Raw genomic sequence first — 23,249 nt, 5'->3', positions numbered from 1 at the left:
ATAGAAATGATCTTCGGAAAGAACTAACCTGCCTGTGATCAGTAGCTATTACTCTCGGTGGTCTATTTCTGATCGTACCTCAGAAATCGCAATCACAGCTGTTACATGTCATTTAGGTCAAACATTCCTGCATTGACAGATTGTCAAATGCCGTAAATGAAGAATTTTAAAGGAATGTAAACAATTTATGTTTTGGAGAATTTAAGCTATAAAAACTGTAATTTCTGTGAATTGTGCGTAGTCCGGCGATTTTTTACCATGTTAAGTGGGAACGTATTATATTCGCCTCCAACCCAACATACTATGAAATCTACCACAAATGCAGAAATAATTTTATGTGAATCATCCTAAGATTTGCGTAAATGGTTGGAGAAGCTTTGTTATAGTATCAATTGCATTTTTGTACAACTTCATTTTTGGTTCTTCTTCCCTGGACATAAGGCCTGCGGAGTTAAATTCTTGTTTTTCCAAGGCTTTTTCTTATGAACGCTTCCATATGAGTTGAGTTTACTACTTAAGCCCTTTCAGGTCTTAGCATGCTCTCCCGAAAGAATAAAGACTTAAGGGCCATGAAGGAGGGTATTATGGGTAGATATGTCAAAAAAGACACTCCACCTGAAATGCCAAGTAAGTCAAGAACAAATCACTGTTGTTCCTAAGGCCTATTTGCGATTATAATTAAAATATATGCATGCTTTTGTGTTTTTACACAGTATACCTTTGAGGGTCTCTAATATTGTGCGAATTGCAGTGAAAAAAGGGGCTTTTTAGGGAACAAAAGTACATTCTTTGTGTAGAAAAAGGATGTTTAGTTTTATAGTAACTGCAAATTGTATGTTTTTCAATTTTTTTTGTTTTCATATCAATAACTCTTGTATCAATTATTGGCAGTTCATTTCAAAATGAAGAAAACTGACTTTGTCTATATTCCAATTGATTTTTCAATATTTGGTATCTTTTTATAGTTATAAATGTGTGGTCATCTGAACCAAAAAGACGCAGTTCTAATCAAAGCAGATCTTCACTTCCCCCACAAGGCTCTTCAGCTTATAACACAAATCAAAGTAATGCCAATGCAGTTCAAACTGTCCAGAAATTTGGCAATCAGAAAGCCACCATTAGTGATGTGGGTTTAGGAGCCCACGAGGGTAAATACACTCCTAGTGCTTCAGTTCCTGACTTAGCTACACAGTAAGTTGCATCAAGTTTAATTAATTACTTAATTTTTATTTGCCTGAAAAATTCTAAAAAAAAGGACAGGGAAATGTTTAGCTCTTTGTTTATATAAAAATCATTAAGAACATTTTTTGGTATCCCATTTATATTTATGAAGATATTTTGGTGGAAATAGGTAATTCCCAATTCCTAATAAAAGTACTGTTGATATAAGGATTACTGTCTATTCCAACAATAAAATAAAACCGGTGAACTGGATACATACTGGAATATGTACCTATAAACGTTTTTCAATCCGACGAGAGACCTCGAAGAAAACGGTAAACTAATATGTGGATATTACAACATTCCATACATTTGCCTCATGCTGTATATCTTTTCAATGAAGGCAGGTAAAATTTAAATTAAGCCATTGATTGAAACTGGATATACAAGTACTTAAATAAGTTGGTCTTTTTCTACTGGTCATGCTTAATACTATCTCCCTGATAAAAGTACCTGTATCATCTTAACTTATACTCTATGGATGTCATACTCTTGTAAATACCTACTTATTGTTGTACCTGAGTGTAAATATCTATAGTATAATATCTGATATTAACATTATTTATGAACAAATTATTATTGATCATTTATTGGATTTAAACATTGTAGTTTTGCCAATTTGTCTGTTGGTGTATCTCAGGAAGCAAGTGGAGGTCTATTGCACTCAAATAATTTCGGCAATACAAACAACTTAAACTCAAGCCCAGCTCTTCATATTTATGCCAATCAGACGTTACCCAATACGTACCTTGATAATTCTGCAGTAAGTACATTTAGTTAAAATTGCGTTTCATATCTCATCAAATATACAGGGTGTCCCGAAATTAAAGCACCATATTTAAACAACGTAAATTAGGTCAAAAAATAACACCAAAACTTTAAATAAAACAATGTCGGAAAATGCTTCCTTAATGAGGTATGCCTCTTTGAAGACGTAACTCTGATGATGGTAATTTTGAAATATTTCCAAAACGGTGCAAGATAACTTTATGAAATTTGGTACGATTTTATACCTTATAAGCCTCAATTGACTGATGTGGCTGAATGGAAATTATTTCGTCAGAGGCGTGCTGCACGGGTAGTGTCGGGGTTAAAAAATGCTAGATTTTTTTTATGTGCCCCATTTTTTAGTTGCTGATGCAAAATTATGAAACCATATACGCTTCCAGAAAAAAAAGACACTCTTGGTTCACGATGCTAGGACGCTTCGTTTTCGAATAAAATGAATTTAAACATTACAATGCATGACAAATACAAATGATGCTTAAAGCGATATTTTATTAAACACATCAAAACGATTAAACAATAATAAAAAACGAACAAGAAATTTAAATGACGCACTTTCAAAGTAAGTTTTCAAATAAGTTTCCGTTTTGTTGGATACACAGTCTAGATCGTTTTTTTATGCTCTGGGAGGAACGGGAAATTTGAAACGTATTTTCTTTTATTTGATTAGCAGCTAAGTTGATTCTATCTAACAGTTCTTCCCTCGTGTTTATTTCTGTGGCATAGATTATGCTACACATAAAGCCCCAAAAAAAATAATCCAGGGGATTAAGGTCAGGTGATCGAGGGGGCCAGGTTATTGGACTACCTCTTCCTATCCACCTGCCTGGAAACTTTTCATCAAGCCAATTTTTCACGTTATTTCCAAAGTGAGCTGGTGCCCCATCTTGTTGATAATACATTTGCAATCGGGTATGCAATGGTATATCTTCTAATAGGCCTGCCAGCTCATTTTGAAGAAAATGTAAATAGTGTTGTGCTGTTAACCGGTTTGGAAATACAACTGGTCCTATTAATCTATTTCCTATGATACCTGCCCAAATGTTGACAGAAAACCTATGCTGAAAATGTGTTCTCCTTACGACTTTTGGATTTTCATACTCCCAATAATGTGTGTTATGGATGTTAAATGCTTTGTCTCTCGTAAAACTAGCCTCATCAGACCACAAGATATTATGTAAAACATTTTGGTGATTCAAAACCCACTGGCAAAAATTCATCCTAACTGTAAAATCTTCCTCTCGTAAGTCTTGAACCCTTTTATAGTGAAAGGGATGCAATCCCTGCATCCGAGTCATTCTTCCTATCTAAAAATTAATATTCGAAATAACTGTTTATCTGTTGTTATTTTAACGACTGTATTTACGATCGATTTTGGTATGTTTGTAATGTTTTCAAGCGTTCTTAGAGAAATTTGAGGATTTTCTTCTATTCGATTAAGCACATCCTCGAAATCGTAATCTACTGTAGGTCTTCCTTGGCCTCGAGAACGTTGAAAAGAACCACATTCGATTAAATTTCTATGTACTCGACTAAAAACAGATCGAAAAGGTATTCTTCTTCTCGGGTACCTCCTTCTGTACTCTTCTACGGCGGCTCGCGAATTACCATTACAGAACCCATAAATAAAATGAATATCGGCAAGCTCCCTACTTGAAAATTTCTCCATTTTTCACTAACAGCTTAATAATGACACAAAGAAACTCCCCAACAGAATAAATATAAACATCAAATTGACAGTCAACATTGTTTAATATTTCGTAGCTTACTATTAAGTTTTCACAGAAAGTAAATCATTTGTATTTGTCATGCATTGTAATGTTTAAATTCATTTTATTCGAAAACGAAGCGTCCTAGCATCGTGAACCAAGAGTGTCTTTTTTTTCTGGAAGCGTATATGGTTTCATAATTTTGCATCAGCAACTAAAAAATGGGGCACATAAAAAAAATCTAGCATTTTTTAACCCCGACACTACCCGTGCAGCACGCCTCTGACGAAATAATTTCCATTCAGCCACATCAGTCAATTGAGGCTTATAAGGTATAAAATCGTACCAAATTTCATAAAGTTATCTTGCACCGTTTTGGAAATATTTCAAAATTACCATCATCAGAGTTACGTCTTTAAAGAGGCATACCTCATTAAGGAAGCATTTTCCGACATTGTTTTATTTAAAGTTTTGGTGTTATTTTTTGACCTAATTTACGTTGTTTAAATATGGTGCTTTAATTTCGGGACACCCTGTATATATATTATATATATATAATTCTTTTCATCAAGTAATACCTTCAATAACATGTCATATTAATTTGAAAATTTGTAGGCTTGTTTGAATGTACTGAGACACTTCCCACAAAGATTTTATTTCAAATTTTTATAAACCTTGGATTTCCATGGAGAGCAATTGTTTTTTCCATATATTTAACAAATCACTTAATTTTTGTAAAAATTTTAACATTCACATTACTCTTAGTATCTCATATTATTTACTTTCAAGCTACAAAATATTCAAAAAATTGTTTTTCAGTATTAAATAAGTCGGACGATAAATAACAGTTCCATAGAATTGACCGTTCACATGCACTCATTGCATATAAATTCTCATCCTTATGCAAATTTGTGATGGAACATTGTAATTTTTAGAATAACGCCAATTATGTTGAAATTGATCAGATTTACCCGTTGACCTCGGAGCCAAGTAATTTATACAAAGATTCTTACAATAGAGCAAGTTCTCCAATATATCAAAATACTCGGGACAGTAGCGTAGCAAGGTCAGTTCTAAATACTTCCATAAAATTTGTAAGAAACTATGAAAGTACTTTTAGAACCAGCCAGGATCATTCAATACCAATTTATAGCAATACTCAGGTAGATAGATTTAATAGGAATCAATACTCCAGTACGATACCATTTGGAGAATCACTAGCTCATCATTTGAGACCAAGTTCAGGGAGGACTGACAACACTCAAGGTACCAACGATTTTTCTAATATATTCAGAATAGACATTAAAGATAGTTTTTTAATTTAGAATCGTCGGAAGAACTACCTTTACCTCCTGGTTGGTCAGTAGATTACACACTAAGAGGTAGAAAATACTATATAGATCATAATACAAAAACTACTCATTGGTCTCATCCTCTGGAGAGAGAAGGTCTTCCTACTGGATGGCAATGTATACAGAGTCCAATATATGGAGCATACTATGTCAAGTAAGTCATATAATGGATATGTCAAGAGTGACTATGAAGTTTCTCACTCAATTTTGATTTATTTTTGCATTTATAGACTTGTAGTATAATTTGTTAAATTAATCAACAAATCATAAACTATATACATATATAAAGATATACTTACACAAAGGGTCCAAGATAATACTATCCAACATGGAGTCTCGTAAATGATAATAGTTCTAACTAGTTTAAACTTGGGTAAATGAAAGAAAAGTTTTGCATTCAAGGGTTCATGATGCTAACAAATTTACAGAATTATTTTTGTTTTTTTTTTTAATTCGGGAAATTCTCAAATTTGCTTTGTAATATTTATGAGCTTAACTTTTTAGTGTTGACTTAATTCTATAGCATTTTATTTATTAAGAATTATCGTTAAAATGAAATGTTTGACATTTGAGCAATTTATCTTTTCTGTCATAGAATTTAATAAACTGTTAATTTAGATAATTCTTGATATAATGGAGAAGGTAATATTACATTGATAACGAGCCACTGAAAAAAGAATTTGGTAAAAGTCTTAGTTTCACTTGGTGGTTTTTTTGATAAGCAATGTTTAAAATTTAATTTTTCACGCCACAGTTATAAAATAAAAGTTTATGAATTACCAAATTTTTTTTACACCATAGCAGGTATGCTTATATTTCCATTGTCAGATACAACTTCAAATCAGCTATATTACCGACATACCTCACGAGTTTTTAAAACAAAAGAACGCACGATTCCCAAATTATTATTTAATTCCACATAACCATCTTGTCGGTCGCCGCACCAACACTCGACTGAATCATCTAAATGATATCAGTGTAATAATATACAAAAGACCTTATAACCTCTGTTTTGTAAAGGTACAGCTGATCGTAGTAAAAATCGATATGCGATATGAAACGGTATACAGTGTCTTCCATATAAAGAGGCCTTGTTTAAAAATCTTGTAAACGGTAATAGGTGGTATTTAAATTTTAATATTTCTACGTATTTGAAATGTGGAGAGTTAGCATATTTTTTGGTTGCCATTGACACGTAGTACCAATTTGCTCCTTATTATTTTAGTAGATATTAGACAATTATTTTTTTCCACAGCCATATTACGAGGCAGGTGCAATATGAGCATCCATGTCTGGTTCCTTGTTACAACTATGGCGGCCTCGCTCCTCAAGCATACCAGCGGTATCTACCAGTGAGGCCAACTCACTACCAACCTCACAGTGTCCTGGTACCAGCCAATCCGTATTTGATGGAAGAAATACCGCACTGGTTAAATGTTTATTTCAAAAGTAACTACCTACTTAACACTTGTTAACAAATTACACAAAAAAATTAAACAACCAGGTGTATTTGCCTTGGAAATCGAGGTATCCTTTGTTATAATTATGAGACTAGGTAACATATCAATTTGTTGTCAAAATATTTTAAATCGCTAAACTACTTTTTGAACTGGTATGATTGAAACAAAATAAAAACAAAAAAATTTGAATCACCTTGTAAGATTGGAAAGACAAAGTTCTAGTAGTTTTAATTAGTAAAAATTTTCTAACAAACCCTGTATACATACTATTTTAACATATTGTAATAGGTAGCTTTCATTTTTATTTCTACATTTCTAATTTAATTCTTAACTTTTGCAGCTAGTACAGAAATAGACCATAAGCTCAGATGGGACATGTTTAGACTGTCAGAACTAGAGTGCTACAATGCAATGTTAACAAGGCTGTACAAGCAAGAACTGCAGAACATTGTTATGAGATATGAAACCTACAGGTTAGTATATTACTAAGTACTTAATAAGTCTAGGTGAGCATTCTGTCAGAGTATAGAAACGTGAATGATAACATTAAACCAAACACAGAAATAAATGGACAATTAAAAAATAGTATGGAATTTTAAACCTTTAGGCAGAGGTAGTTAATCATTGTCGAAAAATTGCTAAGTTTTTTTTATTTGTTTTCATCTCATGGTGCCTTCATTCGTTCATATTTTAAAACAAATCTAATTTTTTGCTTATTTTCGTCAAGTTCTTTTTTATATTTTGTGATGGTTTATGCTCAATTTAATTTTTCTATCTGTAATAATCAATTTCAATGAATGAAATGTCCACAAAACAAATTTCCTTATAAATTTTCATTCATTTCATTGCTTGTTTCATATTTATTAGACTTACCTCTGCATAATAGCCAAAAATTGGAATCTTAAACTTTTTCTTGTCAAAAATATATCTTTGGCATAACATTGAAGTTTAATAAATGGAAGATAAATTTATTGAATAACACAAAAATTGTTTTAGAGCCGCTTTAATGGTAGAAATGGAAAAATTCAGAACAAACCAGACGAACCCTAGACTGTGATCTGAAGGAAAAACTTGTTCCTATAAATTTTATGATTTAAGTAGTGAGCTTACTAGGATCACCTTGAGAATCAACTACTACAATATATTTTGCCTATATCTATATGGACTATACAGTGCTATGTTGTGATGATTGAGGAATATCATTTTATCATTTACTGTTTAAAAGAAGAGAAGATCCAAATTTCCCAAAAACAATGTTGTTTTTTTAGAGTTTACCACAGAACTTTAAATTAATGTTTATCATATACATCTTAATGATCAAAATGGCATATTTGTATGTGATAACATATTCCGAGTTTAACTATATTGTCTATAAAATAATGTAAATTGATAGTATTTTAATCATTTTTGTCTAATAAGCCTAATAATGGATTATTTTTATGATTCTATAGGATTTGTGGTCTAAGTAATGACAATTGAGAGAGTAATTTTTATCTCTTTAATTTGGAATCTACTTTAAATAGATGTGTTACAGGATGAAGGCAAAAGGAGCTTACTTCTTGTTCTGCAGGTATGGTTATATCACATTACATTCATGTATTTGCTTGTTATACCCCTGCTGCTGCAGGATCCTTTTTTTCATGTTTAAAGTCTTTGTTCAGATGTATTATTCTTGCATTAATTAATCTTTTTTTTTGGGTTGTCTGTTCATCTGTAAGTGAGACATTTACCATTAATAAGGAGTAGTAAAGGTAAAACAAGGTAGGAAAAATTCTTTATGTACATGCATAGTACCTGGAAATAATTCAGCTTTATTTTCAAGGCTAAAATTATTTTGTTTTTTTCGACTCATTCCATATAGACCAACTCCCACAGCATTCCATGCTAAAAAGGCATATAGGACTGAAAGTCTTTGATACCATTTTTCTGCTAATGCCGCGTTCTTCGGTTTTCTTAGTGTTCTTACGTTCCTGCGCCACCATCCAAACAAAACCATTATATAATTTTTTTCAGGGATGATCTCAACCAAAACCTGCAGATATAGACCTTAAGAGAGACGTGAATCTTGTATCAGTAGCAATTATATCTAATTGTTATTTAAATTAATTTAAGTATTTTACTGTAACTTTTGAGAAACTGTTTGTGTTTAATTCAGCTTTATATTTCGTAGAGGTTGAAAGTTAGGTTTATAGGTTAGAGTAACAATCTAAAAGAACTGGATGTAGTATTAATAGTTTTTTTTTTTACAAATTGGTTTCCTTTTTTTGCAAAAGGCTTTTTTTTCCATATTTCGTTTATGGTCAAGGGGTGACGGCACCATATCGTCTCGTATGTGCGACAATCGTAATGCACCTTTTTTTTAAATGACGTCATAAGAGTACTGATACATAATGCCCTTCTCAAAAAGTGAGATTAATTTTAACAGAATATCCGTAGCTGTTTTACTTTTTTAAAGATAATTCAGTAGCGCACTGAGATTATTTCGCTAGATACTTATTTAAATGTAAATAAAAATAAAATTTGACTATCGCCACATATTTATTTCCAACCAACTTAGCTTAAATTTAGCTTTTGTTACTTCATTTGTCATATGCCACGATTTTTGAAAGGTAGAGTTTGCAAATACAAATGTTTTGAATTCTTTATGAAAAAGCAAAAAACATTTTTTTCGCAAAAAACTGAACTTTTCAATAAAATATGTTCAACTAAACTCTAAACTGTCTAATATTCAAAATGTGAGTATGTCTATAAATTCCTTGTGATATTAAGATATCAACATTAATTCAATAAGTTATCTTTCATGATTATACACAACTAGGTACAATGAAATAACACACCATATTTGGATAAAGCGTACAGTTTAAGGCAATCGTCTTTTTAAATGCGTTCAAGGAAAGGTTTATTCTTTCAGTTTTTGTGCAGAAATTGAACAATTAAAGATGGATAAATCAAGCTCGAGCATCAAAGAAATTGCTACTTTAAAATTCAATGGCTCAATAGAGTCTCTTAAATCAGAGGGAACTGCCAACTCCAATGAAGATATTCAAGAAGAATTAGTTAGGTAAGTCCTGTTGTGTAGTAGGTGTCCTGTTCAGCATCCTGTCAAATGTTGGACGTTAAAGCCTAATTTTTGACCTAATCAACTTGTCTATGCAATATGTTACCAACTAAAATGCTTATAATGACTACAAATACTTAGGATTAGGATGGAGATTTAAGTGTCAAAAGGGTCACATACCTAATCCTAGTTAATATTGGTTATAGGGAGTACTTGAACAAGTAACTAACAAGCATTGTGTGTGGGTTTATTCTTAAGTACTTTGCTAAAAGCATCCCTCTATTGCAACCTATAGATTATTGTAGTCCTTGAAATCTAGTCTTCAGTTTGGTTAATGTTCAGGTGACTTTATATGGTAAAATGTTTAGGCATAGCAAGAGTCACATAGAAATTTTCATTTTATAATCTAATATAATTGATCCAACGGAACGCAGGAAATTGGTAAAATACAGGCCACCCACGCAGCACCAATCATCCATAAACATCCAATTGTAGATTGTATCACAACAGATTATTGCGTCAATTTGATTATCTCACTCTAATAGTAAGCGTTTGAACCTAAATCCATGCATAAAAGTCAATTGCTATAGTTTTTACATTCTCAATAGATCGTTTACAGGGGGCATCCCCTGTATCTATGAAACTAACATGGTTCTACAGCTTTCTTCTGAATTTTCTGTTTATTTTAAGAAAATCGACCATGATACCGATTAAGATTCAGGTTCGTTTTAATTACTCTTAAAATTAGTACCGAAGATATTAATACGGCTAGTAGTTCAAGTATTCACTGCATTAAGATTTTTATGGTTTTAGAGCTCACGCCATACACGTCGCCCTATGTAACATCTGACTTATGCCTTGGTTAAGTTTATTTAATTCAAGGTGTAAGAGATTAAACAGATGTAAACATGTATGTGAAATATACTCGAATTTGTTTTAAATATGTTTTTGAACATTCCGTTTAGTTTCCATACCATATGAAATCAGCCCGCATACTATTCATTAATCACCCTCCTGTCTCTGACAATCCATTGGAAAGTTTACGGAACCAAAAGCAAATTGATCGCTTGTCATAATTTTTCCGCGGTAGGTAGCACATTCAATTTTTAAGACAGCCGTTGTAACAAATTATACATAATTAATGTTTACTGATGGAGATAATCTCGTATAAGAATGTTGCCAGTCGTCTATGAAGTATTAAAAAAAAGCTTAATTAAAATATTTTTATCAACAGCGATTTTCTTGCAACGCGAACACGCAAAATTGTTGATAAACACAGGATGTTGCTTGAAAATTGTTGTATGCATCATTTCACGGTGCTATAGAAGTGTTAATTCAAATTTATATTCAGAAGTTGTAGTGTTAAACCGATTTTGGACCACAACAATTAATCATTATTTGTAGTTTGTTGAACTTCTATTTAACTAGTATATAACAGTTAACTTTCCTTCAATATCTGCAAAATCCTAGTTTGATTTTTACTTAATATGTTATAGTACAAGAGCATGCGATCCGTTATTTTTGTAAACAGTAATACTGAGGAAAACAGCAGAAAACACATCAAACTTTCGTGATTTCTTTGCAAAATAGCAATTTTCTAATGGTCGTGGCTTTTCGTAATTTCGCTACATTTACCCTGTTTAATTCACTTGAAGTCTGAAGAGCGTTGACATAATATAGTATTCGTGACTTTTCCCTATTACCAAATAAATTTTGATTTTGTAATTCAACGCAGAATGATGACATTTGTGTGTTTTTTGTGTAGTGACGTCTGTTCAGCTTTTAACATATCGTGAGATTTTGTTATTGACAATTCGTGACTAATGCCCATACGTATAAGTGCGTGATCGCTTATTTATGTACTACCAATCGAGCAAATGGCATTTTTATGCAGAAATTCTTCTTCTCAGCCATCGACAAAACTAGTTTTCAGTTTTTTCAGCTTTCGTGCCTTCGTGCTCTATAAAAATTGATTTCAAAGTTCTTTTCTGTATTTTGTTAGTCAATGAATGCGTTTTTATACTTTTGTTTTCATATTGACGGACTTTTCTATGCTAACTAAAGTTTCTTTTTTTTAACTATGTAGAATATCTCTTTTGCCATCGACCGATTTAGTTAGCTCAATATAAATCTCCGGCAACAATTCCATATTTTTTTATTTGTTCCTTTTTACCATTAATTTGAGAAATCCATCGTACGTCAGTTACTCGCACTCTCATTTTAAAAGGTCTTAAAAATTTATTATTTATTACGACCCTTGGGTACAATTCAAATAGGAAGTTCAAGTTTTATTCCTTTTTTACTTAACTTTGGCAAAACGTAAAAATATTTTAATGTTACCTGCAAAATTTCTATTTCCTTTTTAGCATGTGCCACTTTTCCCACAAGTTTGCCAATTCTAATGATTCTTGTTAAACATGTTCCAGTATATTTAATACTCAATCATATCTAACAATGCAGACTTGACGTTACAAGTTAATTGGGTTTAACTGTATTGTTGTAAGGTTTTGTTAATATCAATTAGTCGCTATAGACTATGGGGGTTGTCTGTCGGATGTGAAAAATTAAAGGATTCACGTGAATTTCCTTATTTTAGTTGAAAATGAAATCAATGAATTTATGCAAAAAAAATTCACCGGTACACTTTAAATGGGGCGTTATTTATTTTGTAATTACATATATGTAAACATGTAAACATGTAAATCTTGTTTGTTGTACATGATGACGTGATGTGATGGTGACTTCTCATACACTAACAAATTCCTTAAATTATTCAGAGCGCACATTCTTAAAAAAAAATTAATTTAGAAGTTTACATAATTTTAGTGTAAAAGTCTATGCATTAAATAGTATATTCTTTATATTTCGAGTGTTATTAAGTTACGTTCGTAAATTAACCATTTCACCCTACTACTCTTCAAATTTACTAGACACCCACATTACTCACACGCACTTATGCGAAAAAATCGATTTATCATATACGGCTTTGTATCGCTTTCAAAACGGGGACAGCCCGTATAGTATATCACATTTGAGTGATCAACCGTGCGGTCTTGAGCCACTCCGCGAAATTTATTTAGTAATATAGACTAGCTGCGTTAATATTCAGTGTTCAGTCAAAGAGCATCACTTTTACTGAAAAGTCGCACAGGCGCGTTGTTCGTCATAAGAAAATATAATATTTTTTCGCGTTGTCAGTGTTGTTTTGCTTGCCATTTTATTTGTCTGTTTTGTATGCGGAGTGGTTGGTTTGGATTTTGTGTAATTTCTACGTGAAACTTTTTTTCAAAAGCATTGTTTATAGTTTTTAAATTCGAGCCTTTGCGGGTGGTTTCGATGGCCCGTTTTACTCAATTTGCTTCTTACTGACGACGTAATAATTTCCCTAAAAAGTGTCTTCCTAAATTGTTTCCAACTTCTTAGGTTGTGAGATGCGTAAGAAAGTAGCTATTTTTTTGTTACGGTCATAAGAGAAAGGCAAATTGCGATATAATTATATACGTTTCATATCGGAGTAAATTACGGCCCAATTAGGCGATGTACTTTTAACTATATATGTGATATTTTAATGAGATTCATCGGCATTGGTAGCGTGTCAATAATCAATCATATTCAACTTTATCAAGTCATAGTCAATATTAAAGATTGATGGGCGTCACTTTAAAGCATTTATTAATTGAATTGTGACAGACAAAAAATTAATTACTAATGAATTGAGCATATAAAAAAAACTAAAACAAAAAATTATCTGTTTGAGCTACTGAAAAGTAAAAGATAAAAAAAAACATCCGGAAGTAAACGTCTCAACGTAAATATGGCAAAGTCATATGGTACACATAGACGACTAATTGGGATGAAATCATGCATTACGAGCCAATATCAGTTTAGTTAAATCGACACAGCTAGACAGAACTTCGTTCAGAAGAAATCCACTTTAAAATGTTGGAAGTCGGACTTAAATGCAATAAATTCTTCAATAATCTCTGAATTATATTATTCTAATATGGCCCCACGTAGATTATCTCCCGTTCCTTAAATTGATTGCGAATGTGCTTACGAACACGTTGCAATTGTGTAATGCTGCTAGTGCAATGAATATATTCATTCCTCAGTGATAAAAAAGATAGTGTTACGTTCTACTTTATCTGGTAGTAGCCTTTGGGACAATGTATTAAGTTTAGATAAACGAGAACGTAATTGACTCACAATTACACGTTGCGTAAGTCGAAGAATTGTAAACTCACTTTCATTTTCATTGTGGCATTGTTTGAAATAATTTATTCAGCAATTACTGGAAATGGGGCAGATTTTCTAATTGTCATGACTGTAAGTGTCGGGTGGTCAAAATTCGATGGAATTTATGGTCGTTTTTGACAATCTGTAGGGGACGAGCACTAATAATATAACTGATTACTAACTGACATGCGTTTTCGGCGGTCGGCAAAAAAATGATCGATGCAAACGGTTTTAAAGTCCTTTGGCATGAGAATGAGAGGCGTTTAACAATTGAATAGAATCGTTTTATTAATTTCCCCCTGAAGATATCGCGATCTTTTTTGTCCACATTTTTCTCTTATAGCTCACCTAGTATTTAAAAAAATTGTGCAATATCTCGCCCAAAAGATTAAATAATCTAAAACTGGTCTTATCACATAAACACACTACCCATCCGTATACATCCAAGCCTTAACAGGTCAAGTACGACCGTTGGATTGAAACGAGACAAGTTTTGCCAGAGAACTTTGCTGTCCGATTCAGCACAAAAAAGAAAACGGGGGAATGTCAGCAAAGTTTGTCAGTCCACAGTCAGTAAACTTTGTCAGTCCGACCGTCAGCAAGGTTTGTCAGTCGATTGCCGGCGTAGCTTCGTATGGCTTGCCACGTTTCTCAGTGATTCCACGGACTCAACAACGTTATGCAGCAGATATTTTATGCTCAATTGCATTTAATTGGTGTTTCGGTGACGGTCTCTTAATAATTTTAACTCTCTAAAAATAAATTAATGAGGTTGCGGAATTTGAGAATTTGAGAAACCATCACCGTCTTGGATTTGGCCATACAAAAATGTGGTGAGTTTGAGTTAGTTAAATTCGAAATCATTTCGTTTGTAATGATTCATTTTGCGTGGAAAATATTTTTTTTTATAAAAGAGGACGCTTAAAAGGTAAGTAATGTCTGTGTTTGAATTTTCCTCTGAACCGGAAGAATTATTACCGAAGTCGACCAGATGGCATTTAACGGCCAAATGTGAATTTATTTGTTGTTTAAAAATAGGAATTGCAGTGAAATTACGAAAAAATTTCTAAGTGTAAAAAGTTCAAATGAGCATATTTTTAGAATTTTACTCATCGCATCCTTGGAGGACAATCTCAAACCTCATAATTTTTGACGATTCGTCAGAAATTCACCTTTTAAATCGTTCGTTGTGACAAATTAGGCGTGTAATCGAATTTAGATTGTAGAAATTTAAAGAACGATTCACATTACGAGCCAGATTACGGTTTGATTACAGTTTATTCACATTAGCGGAAAATGGCCTGTAATACTTGAAAAAACTGGTTTAATTCCAGGTGATAACGCCGATTGCTTACCTTGATGGATGCATGCTCTGAGTAACGTCGTAATTTAATATTTTATGGGAAAATAATTTTCAGTCAACGCTTTGAGCCGTCGTTTGTAATTAGCAAATTAGCAACGTGACCCAATCCTATTTGACATTTACATTGACAAGTTTTTCTGTTTCGAAAAGGGACACATCTACACCCTGTTATGGTTTGGTCCGGGCACCCTCTATTGACGTAGTCGCAAAGCTTCGATTCACTTTTTATACTCTTCACAAATCACAAAAAATGACATCGACTTTACACTGGGCCCAACCCGACTTTAACTGTTTCTTCTATTTAAACGGTTAAGACAGAGGTACCGTGACTAAAGGTGGCGAAAAAAAAATTGATTTCGTTACTGCGGACATCAACCAGGAGTCATATTATATTTTGCTAAAGAAATTATTATCAGGAAACCAATTTGTTAATGGACATGGTGGTGAAAGTAAATACATTGTTTGTGGCGTGTTTCGTTATACAGTGCGGCTATAAATTTCATGTCCGTCGTTATGCGGTGTCTGATATCGGGGAAGATTTGACCTGAGATTGTTGCTTTCAATAAATGAAATCCAACCACATGAAGCCACGGATATTGCTGACGTACTCGTAAATAAATAGATTGGTTTTCGAGTTTCCACTTTCGGTCTCTCATATGCTCGTGTAACAATTTTTCCACTACCTTGCATATTTACGCAAAGGACGAAAGATTGTGCTGTATTTAACCATAATTTAAATTGGTTAATAAGATAAGGAAATCAATTTCGTTCTAGCCGACGTATACTGCCGAATTACACGCAAAGTGCGGGTGATAACGACGTTTTGCCTTGCAATATGACCGATAAATTCAGTTCTAAACTTAATGAAACGCTTTCCATTTGGATATTCATAATGGATTTGAAAGAAGACTTTGATTTCGCGTCAAATTAACATTTTTTTTACAGTTCTCAAATACTGCCATGCGAACCGAGCATACCATCCGACCAATGGCTACTGGGCGGGCCCCTGGGATCCAGAAATGCTATTTTAGTATTCAAGAGTTCAGCATTAGCTAATTCCACTACGGCATCCAAGCAAGATAAGCCCGGGCACAAGCTACACGTGACATATAAGGTATAATACCGGGCGATTGTTGCCATTAGAATGATCAAAATTGATGAATTAATGAATGTTGTTTTTTATTATTATTATTATTATTATTATTCTGAATTTCGTTAACTTAATGCGTTGTCTGAACAGTTTTTCGACCGGAACTCTTCATAGAATATGTTCGGGCAGTCACGCAAGTTCGTCTAATACAACTCGGGCCCTTATTTTTGCAGTGAATAATACCGTATCGGCATTCATAGGACACGGGCTAGTTTATTAGACCATAACTGAAGATATGTTCGATTTTTTACAGGTGCTACAAGCCGAAACGAAGTTGCTTTCTAAACTATTGGACTGCCACGGTATAGCGGAAGTGGCCTCGAATTCTACGAATTTCAATTTATTATGGACAGGATCCCAGCCTAAACCGGGTGAGTAACGACGAGGGACATTATAGCATGTAGATATCATAAAACGCATGGTTTTATTTTGTTGTTTTATACATAATTGACATTGGGCATCAAAGACCTGAAAATGAACGAGTATAATAGTCCCTGGAACTCCTTTTTGAAAACCCTACCGATCATTATTTTTTCATGTACGAAGGCAATTAAAAATGGATTCCACGAAACTTTCCAGAAAAAGGCTCCAAATTATACGACGTCACTTTTGATGTGATAACAATTATGCTGATAATGGGTGAAAATCCCCGTGAATTTTCCGATCGACCGACCATGTCAATTTAATAAAGTTCCCCTTTAGAATTATGTTCGCCAGCCAACTGTAAATAATAAATGGAGATTCAATTGATAAGGATGATGTCCTTGTTTTCATTTAGGAAAATCGATATTTTGTTTGTGAGTCAGTAAATATTCGAACAGAAAGGAAGTTCTTTTAATTAATACGCTCCTTGTGCGGTACACGTGATTTTCCATGGAAAATTTCGAAAATGATTTTCAAAAACCACTCCGTGACAATTAAAAGTGTTGATCACGGGGTGGCAATCGAGGTGAAGTTACGTAATTCAAATGAGGATAATTACCTATTTTCCTTATTTTCCCCCCTATATTGCATGTTAAAACAAATGTGATGCTCAGTTTTGTATTTTTCTTTCCACAATTAAAAATTAGTTGATGATTTTGACCTACGAATCGACTATGTTTCTGGATGAAGACCTGTCTATAAACATTCGTAATAAGTCGCCATTTCTCCAAGAAAGAGATGTGATATTGGTAGAATATCGTAGTTCAGTTAGCAATGTTGCCAGATTATGTGATAAATCAACAATTATTTCATCAAAGTTTGATAACGTTCTCAAATAAAATAAAGCCCTTATCCTCCCTTATTGTATCGCAGAAAAAATAAATCTAGAACATTATATTGAATTTTATATAAAGGAAATTTCGGATGTTTTTTTTTTTTTAGGGAATACCTTATGACTTACTCGACCTAATTTTTAACAACTACGTTTAATTATTGGATTGTTGTGAATGGTGTCTTTTATTCTACAGGGACTCTGAGATCGTTGGCTCCCCATCAGCGAGTTAACCATTTTCCGCGATCTTATGAGCTGACTAGAAAAGATCGCTTATATAAGAATATCGAACGAATGCAACATCTCAAAGGCCTGAAGCATTTTGATTTCATTCCACAGACATTTGTAATGCCCACCGAGTTTAAGGAGCTGTGTTCTGCCCATCATCGAGTGAAGGGACCCTGGATTGTTAAACCGGTTGCTTCCAGTAGGGGACGAGGTAAGTCGAAATTTCAAATTAAGGCATTTATTGAAACAAATTATGCTTTGAATTCCATTCGTTTACTACATTTCTTATTACTAAATTAAGTATGCCGCATTAATCGAACATTGTGCAGCTTACTTTAACTCAAAAAAAGTCGTGTAGGCATAACTTCTAAGTCTAGACCATTGACGGGTCTTCTTCTTCCCAGGTATTTTTATTGTGGAATCGCCAAGCCAGGTGCCTCTGGAGGAGCCAGTAGTGGTAGCCAAATACATTTCAAATCCGCTTCTGGTAGCCGGTCATAAATGTGATCTTAGACTTTACGTCGTTGTTACTAGTTTCGATCCTCTAATAATTTACATTTACGAAGAAGGTATGTATCAGCGCCCTTCTCACGTTTTAATAGTCGCAGGACTCACGGAATTTCTTATAATATGAGCGTATTTCGTTATTTTTGAACATTTTACTTTGATGCTTCTTTCGTAATTCATCTGGTTCAGGTATTACTGAAACCTGGAACGATGCAAAAATGATTTTGACTAATATGGTAATTAATACTATTTAGGGCTATTATAATAATGATAATTACTAAATAATAAAACAGTAGATCCTATTACTGCTCGACCTCACATAGTTACTATTAAATCACATCCGTTTAGCTTGGTTGTTGGTTTAGCTGACATTTGGCTTTCTGTACTTTAGGTTTGGTTCGATTTGCTACTGTCAAGTACGATTCTAGTCATAAACAGCTGTGGAACCCCTGCATGCACCTGTGTAACTATAGTATTAACAAATATCATAGCGATTATGTTAAGTAAGTATTTGCAAACATAATTTCAATGAGTTTTATGTGCATCTTTGGCAATTATTTTTCTGCCACTTTTTCAGTACTGAAATATAGCAACGAAGATACTTTTTCCCGTCTCAAATTCAAGCACGTTGTCAGAACGATTTTATTTTATTTTTTGGAATCTGTATCTACATTTTTTTTAATAATATTTTTTTGGGGTTTAATGTGGTTAATTATTTAATCGCAGATCAGACGATCCTAGCGCCGAAAATGTCGGACACAAGTGGACTTTAAGTGCATTCTTACGGCACCTAAAGTCTGAGGGAAAAGACACCGCGCTTTTAATGTCGCAAATCGAAGACGTGATAAGTAAAGCTGTTTTGGCTTCCGCCAGTTCGATCATTTCCGCGTGGAAAATGTTTGTACCTCATTCTAATAACTGTTTTGGTGAGAATTTCAGGTGCCTCTCCAAACCCAACGTCCTCAATACTTGTGATTTTTAGAGTTGTACGGTTTCGATATATTGATTGATGAAAACTTAAAGCCATGGTTGCTAGAAGTCAACTTATCGCCTTCATTAAACTGTGATAGTCCTCTGGATGTTAGGCTGAAGTCTGCCATGTTGGCCGATTTATTGACGCTGGTGGGAATTCCCGCGGTGGATCCAATTTTAAGACCTACAAGTATTGTAAATTTGCCGAAAGGAAACCTCAATTTAAAGATGAGATTGAATAATGTGCGTGTTTGGATAATTATTGAGGCTACCAGGGACTAATAAACGTCGTGTTGCAGTGTCGAGGAGTTCATTCTGCAGACGGTTTGAGCAACACGTTTCCGAAAAAACAGCAGTCATCGATTTCAACGAGACGGATTTCTTCGGCCTCTTTGCAAGTTACTCCGGAAGAGACCAGAATTATAAAAAATGCCCAGGCCCAGTTCGAAAGGCGGGGTGGTTTCGTGCGCATTTTTCCAGCCGTTGATAGCTGGTCTAAATATTCCCAATACCTAGGTACTCCAAACCTTACCTATCATAAATTGAAATTCGAAATACGGGATGTTAAAAAATAACAAATGTTCAAAACGTTATAATCGCATTTAAACTTAGATTAATCAGGGCATTGTAACGCCTTGTTCAATGAGCTTTTTTGAATCTATCTTCCGAATATTTTGAGAATCGCTGTCACCATTTTCTACGTTTTCGTTTTTAGATCCCAGTACGGGAATACCTATGTCGGGAATAGTTGCGAGTTCCTATAACGTTTCTAATGCGCATAACTATAACATACTCTTGTATACAACCTTATTTCCTGATATGCCTGTGACCGTTGCAAACAGACTTAATGAAAAACCCCTACAGAGAACGAAATTTACATCGCTGGATCGAAAGAGAGACTCGTCTTTGGATAGTCAAATAAGTACGTATTGACTTGCTTCGTACGCTTGATGTGAAAACATACAATGTCGAGTCGAGTTGCTTTTGGCTTGTTTTAAGAGCGGCCACAACATTATATTTGTTGTTTTAAGTTTTACCACGAATGAACGGTAGACAAGACAGATATGAGAGGGCCTTGAGTCGTGGGCATAAACAAGCACTAATTCCAAACAAAGTCACGAAGGAATCCCAAAGTATCGAGTTGAGGCGAAAGGTTGTCGAGATGTTAAAATGTGGTAAAAAAATCACGTAAGTTATCTGCCCCTTTGAGTGAGCGTTCGACATATACATTTACAATTATTGAGATACAAGAGCATTCAGAGTAGATCTGTTTCATACATAAAAGTCAAGAAAGCGTTACAGTTTGCGTTGCTCTGGACATGTTAAAAGAATATCCACACAGTTTTTGCAACGTGACATGTTTCAGTCAATGCGAAGCCAGAAAAACGTTCAGCCAGTACCTGGTATGCATTTTGAAGAAGATCGTCAGTGCACCAGATCAGGACGACCACGTCGAAATTGTTTTGAAGTTTTTACAAAAGGCCTCGAACTATTTGAGAACTCCGTATAGCGTGAAGGTCAGTAATACTTTGGACTGCAAGTTCAGAGTAGATAATACATATTTGCAACTCTCCTTTTACAACATGTTAATACAATTAAGTAATGGCTGATTGTATGAGATCGCGATCACTTCTTTGAAACATAACAAAAAATTTCTATTTAAATTGATTTAAAATGTTTGCCCGTCGAAAATATACGTTTATTTGTTTGATTTTTAGGCTCCAAGTACAAAATTAGAAACCAAAGACCGAGCAGCAATTGTTGCCAAACAACTTAATGATTTTCTGTATTTATACAATCGAGAAACCGATATGTTTGTTGACAAATCTGATAAACCAAGCCAAGTACCCAAAGACTTGTACGGTGAATTTTTGGAACATGCCAGGTAAGTCCAGACGGATACCTCTCGTACCTTACGTGTAAAGTGCAAACGAGCGAAACTTTTGGTACGTGACCGTTTCCACGGCAATACCAAGCGTAATCTCGTTATAATTATAAAAACGAATTCGTCTTTTAAGGGAATGCGACTTAGAAGAGGTTCTCATCTACCAAACTACTCAAACGGTGCCAAATTACACCTCATCCCCAGGTTTCCAAGGCATCTTAAAATGTATCCCTAACGTACCAAAGCAATACGGCATTCTACCGCCATACAGACCAAACAAAATGGCCAAAGGGGTCAAAGTTACGGACAGTTCCTGATTTAACATGCAACATAATGACGCCTTGCTTATTGTTTTTAGTGAAACTCCCCTCCGGCCCTTTTCGACTTGAAATTGCAGGGGAAAGATGTCAATGTGAGTTATTGTGATGACATATTTCTGTTCATTGTTAAGTGAGGCATTTGATATTTTGAACAAGCATTCCCGCGTCTCTAAGCCAGAAATTCACTTCAAGTATTACACTGTTACACGTGTTAAGTTTTACGTTTGGCTCCGGCTGAAATTGCACTAAGTCTAACATGACAAAAACGAACAAAGTATTTTCACTGTACAAATGTATTTTTTATGGATTATATTTTTGTACTTATTTTTCTGTAGAATAACGCGTTTTCGTTGTTACCTGTTAAACGGTAACTTTTCCTGAACAGAGGCTTCGCGAGAGGTTGATTTATTGTGGTTTAATTTTAGGGGTGATTGAGCTGTGTTGTGTGCGACTTGCAAGATTTATAATTTAGTGTAGCTTTCTTTCAAATTTTAAGCCTTTCTGTGATAATCGGTAGATTTTTAGATGCGTCCTAACCTCATACGTTTTATTAATGTTTTCGAAAAATATTACTGACCGCAACTCGATCTTCGTCATAAAGAGTAGATATTTTTCTTAGTTCTGACACATTAAGGGGTGCTTTTTAAAACAGCCCTTTGGCGTCCCGTTTTGCGACCGTAAGGAAACGGAACTGCATTTCGTAATTTCGTTCATATCGCTCTTGAACAGTTGTGGAAGCTTAACTTTAGTTGGTTTAATTACGTGGCCAACTTTTTGTTTTATAATACATAGAGAAGCAAAATCACTAGAAGTCGGTAATATTTTATAAGCGGTAACTCTCATTTTTAGAAATTGTCTAAATTATTGTGATATTTTCATTGACCGTTTAATTAGATGCCACATCCATAAATTGTGTTTAAAATTTTATGGCATAGCTCACTCCTGAACAGTTATTTCCATGATTTCTTTACTGTTTTGTTTGCTCAATAATTGTTACGTTTTGCTTTTTGTTTTATTTTACTTCTTACACTCATAGCGACGAGGTAAGTAATTATTAATTAATTTATTGTTCTTCCTTCCAATGTATTTCTGTTGTTTCTATAACCATGTAGCTGTAAGTTAGCGTGTTCAACGAGTGTCAGTTATTACAAATGTATGGAGTATTGTTGAAGTATTGTGCTAATTAATATGGTAATAATATAAAGTTTATAATAGGTAAAAGCGGCCAAAGCACAAACAATTTGAAGATAATGGAAAATTTGACGAAATCGTGAGTCACAGATACAGAGAAACGCCTAGTATTACACTTGAAATGCGATCACTACTGGATATTTTGGAAAACGAATTTCTGTATTTGTGAATTATTTTTATAGTACACCCCATTAGTACAATTTACACTTTGCATTATTGTGATATGTAAATAAAACGCTTAGAAGCTATACGCTATTTTGTATGAGCCTAGCTTAGGCGTTTTCATCACTTCACTATGCCGGCCATATTATAAAATAATTGCTGTTCTTTATGTTAGAACTGCCATTGGCGCACGTGCATGCCACCAAATTGGCCTAAGATTTCTAAGTTGTTTATGATATTACGACAAATTTTTTTATTCAAATTGTTCTTTAATGAAAATACGAGAGTCAATTTCGAATTAAATAACGCGTTTCGCACCAGTTAACTTGGTGCGTATCTTTATCTTCAAAATTTTAATCTGATTGTTTTCGATATTTCATTACAAACAAAAATA

The 23,249-nt window shown here is 33.9% G+C and overlaps 3 protein-coding genes across 6 annotated transcripts; 2 read left to right on the top strand and 1 right to left on the bottom strand.

Moving 5' to 3' along the window:
- The first annotated feature begins 156 nt into the window (after positions 1-156).
- On the top strand, positions 157-7,918 carry sav (salvador). Its single transcript, XM_066290817.1, has 9 exons — positions 157-627; positions 966-1,191; positions 1,831-1,984; positions 4,652-4,782; positions 4,837-4,982; positions 5,042-5,222; positions 6,324-6,517; positions 6,869-7,001; positions 7,525-7,918. The coding sequence occupies exons 1-9, from the start codon at positions 537-539 to the stop codon at positions 7,583-7,585; spliced, it is 1,317 nt and encodes a 438-aa protein (XP_066146914.1). The 5' UTR covers positions 157-536; the 3' UTR covers positions 7,586-7,918.
- A 94-nt stretch (positions 7,919-8,012) lies between these two features.
- Positions 8,013-8,978, bottom strand: LOC136343870 (uncharacterized). Its single transcript, XM_066290846.1, has 2 exons — positions 8,323-8,978; positions 8,013-8,239 (listed from the first exon to the last, which is right to left on the bottom strand). The coding sequence occupies exons 1-2, from the start codon at positions 8,522-8,524 to the stop codon at positions 8,136-8,138; spliced, it is 306 nt and encodes a 101-aa protein (XP_066146943.1). The 5' UTR covers positions 8,525-8,978; the 3' UTR covers positions 8,013-8,135.
- A 132-nt stretch (positions 8,979-9,110) lies between these two features.
- On the top strand, positions 9,111-22,941 carry TTLL5 (Tubulin tyrosine ligase-like 5). Of its 4 annotated transcripts, XM_066290814.1 has the most exons (16): positions 9,111-9,263; positions 9,440-9,589; positions 16,131-16,299; positions 16,589-16,706; positions 17,787-18,029; positions 18,223-18,387; positions 18,717-18,828; positions 19,052-19,251; positions 19,308-19,540; positions 19,597-19,813; positions 20,013-20,219; positions 20,329-20,485; positions 20,664-20,814; positions 21,016-21,182; positions 21,316-21,481; positions 21,541-22,941. In XM_066290814.1, exons 2-16 carry the CDS (start codon positions 9,468-9,470, stop codon positions 21,541-21,543), a joined length of 2,430 nt encoding a protein of 809 aa, XP_066146911.1. In that variant the 5' UTR covers positions 9,111-9,263; positions 9,440-9,467; the 3' UTR covers positions 21,544-22,941. The 4 variants fall into 4 exon arrangements, with proteins under 4 accessions (XP_066146911.1, XP_066146909.1, XP_066146910.1 ...); XM_066290812.1 differs by having other exon boundaries at positions 21,316-22,941; XM_066290813.1 differs by lacking the exon at positions 9,111-9,263 and having other exon boundaries at positions 9,278-9,589; positions 21,316-22,941.
- The last annotated feature ends 308 nt before the right edge of the window (positions 22,942-23,249 follow it).

This window comes from Euwallacea fornicatus, chromosome 16 (genome assembly GCF_040115645.1).
Source record: "Euwallacea fornicatus isolate EFF26 chromosome 16, ASM4011564v1, whole genome shotgun sequence".
Classification (NCBI taxonomy): domain Eukaryota; kingdom Metazoa; phylum Arthropoda; class Insecta; order Coleoptera; family Curculionidae; genus Euwallacea; species Euwallacea fornicatus.
The sequence above is the reverse complement of the archived record's forward strand: the minus strand, read 5'-3'. Positions and strand labels throughout refer to the sequence as shown.

Bases quoted from the DNA above. Each gene is read 5' to 3' on its own strand.
- sav (XM_066290817.1), top strand. From the start codon at position 537: ATGCTCTCCCGAAAGAATAAAGACTTAAGGGCCATGAAGGAGGGTATT. The intron at 628-965 runs GTAAGTCAAGAA...ATCTTTTTATAG, and splicing joins CACTCCACCTGAAATGCCAA to TTATAAATGTGTGGTCATCT. The intron at 4,983-5,041 runs GTACCAACGATT...TTTTTAATTTAG, and splicing joins GAGGACTGACAACACTCAAG to AATCGTCGGAAGAACTACCT.
- LOC136343870 (XM_066290846.1), bottom strand. From the start codon at position 8,524: ATGGTTTTGTTTGGATGGTGGCGCAGGAACGTAAGAACACTAAGAAAA. The intron at 8,240-8,322 runs GTACTATGCATG...TCTCACTTACAG, and splicing joins TAAAGCTGAATTATTTCCAG to ATGAACAGACAACCCAAAAA.
- TTLL5 (XM_066290812.1), top strand. From the start codon at position 9,468: ATGGATAAATCAAGCTCGAGCATCAAAGAAATTGCTACTTTAAAATTC. The intron at 16,707-17,786 runs GTGAGTAACGAC...TTTATTCTACAG, and splicing joins AGGATCCCAGCCTAAACCGG to GGACTCTGAGATCGTTGGCT. The intron at 18,388-18,716 runs GTATGTATCAGC...TCTGTACTTTAG, and splicing joins AATTTACATTTACGAAGAAG to GTTTGGTTCGATTTGCTACT.